Raw genomic sequence first — 7,837 nt, forward strand, 5'->3', positions numbered from 1 at the left:
CATAAAAAAAATTCTTCATTTGGATAAATTATATAGAAAAATTATTATAAAAAATAAATTTAATGCTTGAAAAAAAGACAAGGCTGAATAAATTAAGCACAATTGTAAAAATAATTTGCATCAATATTACTTATCGTATTTATATTTCTATTAGTAATTTGAAAATTGAATTTCATTATTGTTATTCATAAAAAATAAATATTTCATGCGATAAATCCCAATAAGCTAAAAAAATATATCTTATGCTTATCACAATTTTATTTTTTTTAATGCGTATCTTTTTTAGTCAAGCATATTAAGGCGCAATATATAAGTTATTTTATAAAAATCTGCAATATTGATATTATAAATTTAATAATTTTTTTCTATATTTTAAAACATAATTAGCTTATGCTTAAAACCCTTTTGAATTAATTAATGAATAGTAATCTAATCATTTTTCTTGAATATAATAATATTGATACTATTATAGCAAATGAGACATGTTAGAGTTAATTTATTATTATTACAAGAGATGATGCTATTATTAAAGCTTTTATCAGTTATACAATCAAGGAAAATGTGAATTTGTTATAGAATAATATGAAAATACTATGCTGTTAATAGATCATATATAAGCATTGAACATCATAATTATATTTCAAAATGCCATGTCAAAATATAATTTTTTTATGTTAATATATTATAAAAAAAAATTTTCAAAATATATATTTAAATATCATGTAAATTGAAAAAAACTGAGAATATAAATAATTTCATTTTTCATAACCATAATGAATATTAACATATATTAGTTGCTATAAATTATATAGTTATACACATTAAATTTTCATTAAGTCTATAATAAATATTCCATAATTAATTATATGTGTTTAATACACAATAATAAACAATTTCATAAATATGTATTATATAAAAGTAAAATTTACATAAAGTCTTATTAATTTTAATAATATAAAATATTGTATTTTTTGCTGTGTTATGTATATAAATATAGCAATGAATTATTAATAATTGGATATAGACGTTAATATTTTATATTATATGAATTATGTAAGTACATTGATGTTTATGAAAAGCAGCATGAAACGGAATGGTAATATTTTATATTATTCAAATATTTCTGTCTCCTTTATCATGAATTTTATTTCATTTTGTTATTGATATTTTTATTTAATAGTATGAGTTATTATGTATTTGATTTATTATAAAACGTAAGTTTTTTTATATGCACTATATATTTTTTGAACACAAATCTTTAATTTATACGATTATTACTTTATTAGCAAATGTATAATCATAATTGCTTATATAATTTGTTTATATTTATGATACTCAGAAGACAGATGGATCCATACGTGCTTTATTATTACATCAATTTAATATGAAGCAATATATGCTAAAAAATATATGAGTTATAATAAATTAATGATACATATTAATAAATTTAACGAGCTACTATAGGATCAAAAAATAAAATTAATTTTTACTAGATAATAAAAAGAATTTATATATATACAAACATATTAATTATATTGTAAATATATGTAAATATTTCGTTTAATGATGTTACTCTAAAAAAATTGGTGATTCGTGTATGATAATAAATATATATTTGTTACACGGATTGTTTCTTTATAGTTTTTTAACCATATATATATAATAATGAAATATATTAGATTTAACAAGCTTGCAAGAGTAAAATAATTATATATTTTAAAAAATGAAATACATTAATTAAATACATTAAAAATAAAAATATATGTTATTTTTTACAAATATTTTTATTTTCAAAAATTAAAGAGAAATATAACTAAATAAAGATAGAGAGATGCTGCTATCTTCATTAAGATGTCATTAAAAAATATAGAACTTACAGATAAATTTTAAAAAGTGAAAAAAAAACATTATTGGAGTAAATCTTGTATATTATATATACAAATTAATAATATTGTAATCTATAGCAAAAAAAAAGGGATTTTTAAACATAATATTCGTTTTGATAAAGAAACATGTTTGTTTGTATATAAAAATGTTATTTATTTTTTAAATAATATTTGTTTATGTAATTGTATTATTAAAAAAAATTTTAATATGAAATGGAAACTAGAAATAAAGAGTAATGGAAAAAATAAATTTCTTAACACATCTTCATGTTAAATATGGTACAATATACTTGTACCCTTTATGAATTTATGAATGAGATACAGGAAGAAAGAAGATGCATAAATTTAATAAATGGTGGAAATTATTAAAATTTGCAAGAAATATATATGATAAAAAATTAAAAAATGTATATTTATACGTGGAATCACAAAAAAAAAATTATATATGAAAATTTAAAAGTAGATATAAGGATATTATAATTCTTTAATATTTATTGCTTTTATATTCATTAAAAATAATACTTATAATTGTATTTTTTATGTTAACAACATCACCTATGTATTTATAGTTTTATAAACGACTGGAGTATAGATTAATTTATTCATATATATTGCATGATTTTTAATGCCTATATGCCTAACCCATGTATGTATAGTAAATTAAACATTCTTTTTTAATATAACATATACATTGTGTTTTACTTTTTTAATATATTATGAATGTCTAATATATGATTACTAAGTCTAGCTTTTGTACGTCATGCTTATATTTTTTTAAAATATCTTTAGCTCCATTTTACTCGTACTATATGATATGTATAAAAAACATAAGGTATACAACAGGAATTGTATGAGATATTAGATTAACTAATTTAAACTTTTTATACATTAATAAATGTATAAATATGCATTAATTTATAAATATTATAATTACGAGCAATATGCTTTAGAACAATAATAAGATATTTTAAACAAATAACTCCGATAAGAGAATTTTTAATTGCTAATATAATAATGCAATTCTATTGTATTTGTGATTTATTATATATATGATAACTGCATGACAAATTTGTAGTACTTAACTCTCTCTAAATCATTATATATGTTATTCATTACATGTTATTAAAATATGGAATTTAAATCATTAAAGATTTATAAAATAATATAGGAATTTTTATTTCCTTGTTCGTTTTTTTATGAAAATAAATTTTTTGGATATGTTTTATAGTTAAATTAATAGTATCTATGATTCATAAATAACTTTATTGTGCTCATAATAGAAGACGTATACATTAAAAATTAACTATACGATTTATTTTTTTATATATATTTTGTGTTCTTAAAAATTTTACTTATATATTATATCACAAGTTATTACTTTTATTGGTTATATATATAACTCATTACTTTCTTAGTTATAATACATAATTATTACATTTAAGAAATATGTATATTGAATATTCTTTATGTATTGAATTTGAATATATTAATTTACAGTTATTTATTTTGAGTATTCAATTGTATATTTCATTCCTTGAGTACGATTTATTAATTTCTTGTAATTTTTGTTAATACATATTATTTTTGTGCATTTTATAGAAGTATTTATAAATACATCACACATTAATGGAATTAAATTTAAAAAAATATTAATTTATTTTTTTGTAATAATTTTTTATTAGTTTAAAATATTACCTAATTTATATTTTTTTCCATAATTGAGTGCACAAAATCAATTATTTAATTTGGTTACATTACTATTATCGTATATATGAAAAAATTGTTTCAAAAATTATTGTACATCCTTTTGCATTATTTTCTACATATCTTCTAATAATAAAATATCATGAAATCATTGGAAATTAAATTGCATATTTACTTGTGGGATTCTATTTATTATAAATATTATTAGAAATTGTTTTATAATACTCTATGCATAATTCCAATAAATGATGGGAAGGATATATATTCTTCTAAAACCTTATTTTTTACTTATTTTGATTTATCATTTCCTTTTATTACCATTAGGAATTATAATTATACCCTTTTAGCTTTTTTGTAAATGCACAATATCCAACACTCTTATATTTAATGGGAAATATTTTAAATTTATTTCTAAAGAAAAAATATTTTTTTTATTGTATTATACAAATTAAATATTAAGCCTGTTGTATATATATGCATTATTTAATGGTATAATAATTTATTATTATTTTAGAGTAAATATATATTAACGTATATTATGACATTATTTACACGTATTAGTAATGGAGTTAGTATATTTTTATATAATGTATTATTTTTTATTTCATATACAAATTTAGGAATAATGAAAATATATTGTCTGGAAATAAAAATATATTTAGTTATATTTAATGGATTAAAATATATAAAACTAGGTTATTTTAAACAGAATCTTTCTTTAAACTTATAATACTACAAAAATCTATCATTGCGTAAAACAATTTAAAGACTATACTCATAGTTAATAAATAAAATAGTTATTACCAAAAAAAATATAAAAAAAATACATATTTTTTAAATAAATTATTACATATTTTCATGAAAAGTATTTAAATATACAAAATTCTCTAAGGAATTTTGAATTCTGAAACAAATATTCATAAATTACATAAAATAAAAAATATTAAAATATATTTTGATACAAACTAATATATAACAAAAATATATTTTACATAATTATTCATTTAATTTATTAAACATAATATATATAATATATGATATATTATTCAGTATACAAAATTGTTCATATGTAATATCAAGCATATATATTTTTAATCAAAATCATGCTCAATAAAAAAAAAAAAAAAAAATTAAATACGAAATTATTATTATAAATACTGTATTATTGCCCAATGAACATGAAAATAATAAAAAACACCATAATTTCTTGAAATTTATAGTATAATCAATAAGGTATTATCTTATCATTATGAATACGCATTTCTCAAAGAATAATAGATAGACTCATTAGAAGTATTACAATGAATACTATTAATATTAATCATTCATTCTATATTTTCTATTACACATATGAATATGCCTAAGAGATGAGTTAAAAGAACATCTGAAATAAGCTGTAACAAATTATATATTTCACTAAAAAATATATTTGCAAATATTATATATAAATTTATAGTATTGAATTACGTGCAGTCAAAAATTCTTATTAAAAAATATGTAATTTAATATTCTTTTTATATATTTAGTATAGAATATACATATGATATATGCACAGTAATAAATTTTTCATTTTAACTTGGTACTATCATTTTATACACTAGATCAATGATATTAGAAATCCATTCTGATGAATATTATTTATTATAATATTTTATACATTTTTATATTAATTTATATGTAAATATATATACGCTATTATGAATAAGAAAAGATAACCTTATGTATATGTATAATCTAATTAAAAACATATATTAACATTTATTATTTGTTTTTTTTATTGGAAGTAATTTTAAAATTGAATAATATTTACGTTAAATGATTATTTTAATGATATTTTAAAAACTTTATATATAATTATTGTTTTTTTCCGTAATATTATGTATATTTTTTTCTATACTTACACTAAAATAAATAAGATAGTTCCTTATGTCTCATGTAAGATTATAAGCATTATTAAAACTATACAATAATTAATGAGGTTATGAAGCACTAATATTTTTAAATATTAAATTTACAATTATATATGAGTACATTTTAAAGGTACCTAGGGCTTTGAATACTTATTTTTAAGATAATATACATCATTTTTTATAATATTTATTATTTTATATAGATTGCCTGAAACAGAGTACAATATTATAGAATATGGTTAATTCTATTGTATCTTTTAATTAATATAAATTAAAGCATGATTACATATATATTGTGTTATCCATAAATTTTACAAAAATTTATTTATTGTAATGTGCTTTTTCATATTCATCCATACTTTTTTTTCTATAGTATGAAATTATAAAATATTTCCCCCAATGTAAAAATAAATTAGATTATTATATTAGTCAAGGTGAAGCATCATACTGGAAAAAGAAATGTGCTCACAATAAATATAATCAATTAAAGGATGGTGTACCCGATTATGATAATAAATGCCAATATGTTATGCAATATTTAGTTGATGTAAATTCTAATGTTGTTGATGGCATAAAAGAATCTGGTTTAGAATACTTTTATTATTGGATATATGATAGTGTTTTGGGAAAGAACGTAAAAAGAATTGACGATATACAAAATATTTATGATCAATTTATCCATGTGTATCAGGAAGAAGTACCAGATCGTAAAGGAATAAATAGAGATTTATTCGAAAATAAAAAGATACATATGAAAGATGTTGATTTTCCAAAACTCGCAGCTACATATGATATGTTCATGTATATTAAAGATAAAAATAGTAATAATGGAAACTATAGTGAAGATAATATTTTAAAAAAAATCGAAGAACTTGTAAAACAATATATTAGTCAAATGGATACTTCGAGTAGCGTAATTCAACTTCCAGAAGTCTTACAGCCATGCAAAAGAAATATTATTATTCCAATTATTTCTACAATTTTAGTAATGCTTTTAACATCCATTTTTCTGTTCTCCCTTTATAAGCATAAAAAGGTTATTTTTATATATATTTATACTACCATAAGAATTTTATGAAAAATTTAGAAAAAATTATTTATCATAAAATAAACTATATTTTTAATATATATATATTTATTTAACGAGATAGTTCACGACATTCAGATCATGGATACGCTATGTTATGGGAAAAAAAGTAAACTCGTGGAATGATATTGATGAAGAAGATAATAGATACCATGGATCTGAAATATTCAGCACTATGTCAAGACACAATACACATAACATGTTATATCAATGACCCTAAATTTATTATAATATATATAATTTAGAATTATGTTTAATTTAAAATTTTCATAAGTGTTTTAATAAAAATACAAAGCATCATCTTATTAATGAGATCATGAAAATATATAATAAATAACGTAATATAATGAAAATATTAAATATATAATAATTCGCTAACATAATGAGTTATTGTTCCAAATTTTAATGTAAGAATATTATGCACTAGGATCATAAATAAAAAAAACATGTAATATTAAAGAATTACCTTCTCTCTCCTTTTTATTATTGTGTATTTTGCATTAATATATGTTTTATAGGTTATGAATCATAATAATATAATAAAATAATAATATTTTATATTAGATAATATATTACTGCATTTATAAAATAAATTATAATAATAAATTAAAAAACATTTTTTTAATGTATTTATGTATAAATCCTACAATTTTATTGTACTATTTAAAATTAATGTTCAATTATTAAATAAACATGTTAATAAATAAGTGGATATTTTATTTTTTCTTACAATTCTTATAACATATTTTAATATCGAGGGAATTATATGCGTCCACACATGTGATATTGTTATAAGTACTTTTTTTAAAAATGCAATATTTGTTAGCCTATTAAATGACGAGTTATAGAATATAATTTATTTTTTATATTTATTTTATTTTGAAGTAATTATTTCTCATAACACAATAATTTTATTTTTAGTATCATTAAATTATAATTACATATTTTACGCATTAAGAATGTACGATTTCCAATGTGTAATAAAGTAATGCTATTAATTATTTTCGATAGCTAATATAAGAAAAAATGATTATGTGACGATTATTATTTTGGGAATTGTATTATATTAGACATTTTTATATAATTATAATTTCATATATGTTTCTAAATGATTAGTAAATATGAATATTTATTATGTTAATATGTAGGAGTTAAATATGTCTCACGAAAAACATAGTAGTTTTTATAAAAATATATATTTCATTTTTATTTGGGTAAAATATTTAAAAATATAATGAGAAATGAATATT

General features: G+C 18.2%; 1 protein-coding gene across 1 annotated transcript; it reads left to right on the forward strand.

Annotated features, from left to right (window-relative positions):
* Positions 1-5,735: 5,735 nt before the first annotated feature.
* On the forward strand, positions 5,736-6,801 carry PGO_000600 (variable surface protein; the record flags this gene model as incomplete). Its single annotated transcript, XM_028690800.1, has 3 exons — positions 5,736-5,750; positions 5,874-6,536; positions 6,652-6,801. 3 exons carry the CDS (start codon positions 5,736-5,738, stop codon positions 6,799-6,801), a joined length of 828 nt encoding a protein of 275 aa, XP_028546601.1.
* Between the last annotated feature and the right edge of the window lie 1,036 nt (positions 6,802-7,837).

This window comes from Plasmodium gonderi (assembly GCF_002157705.1).
Source record: "Plasmodium gonderi DNA, contig: Pgo-contig_53, whole genome shotgun sequence".
Taxonomy (NCBI): Eukaryota; Apicomplexa; class Aconoidasida; order Haemosporida; family Plasmodiidae; genus Plasmodium; species Plasmodium gonderi.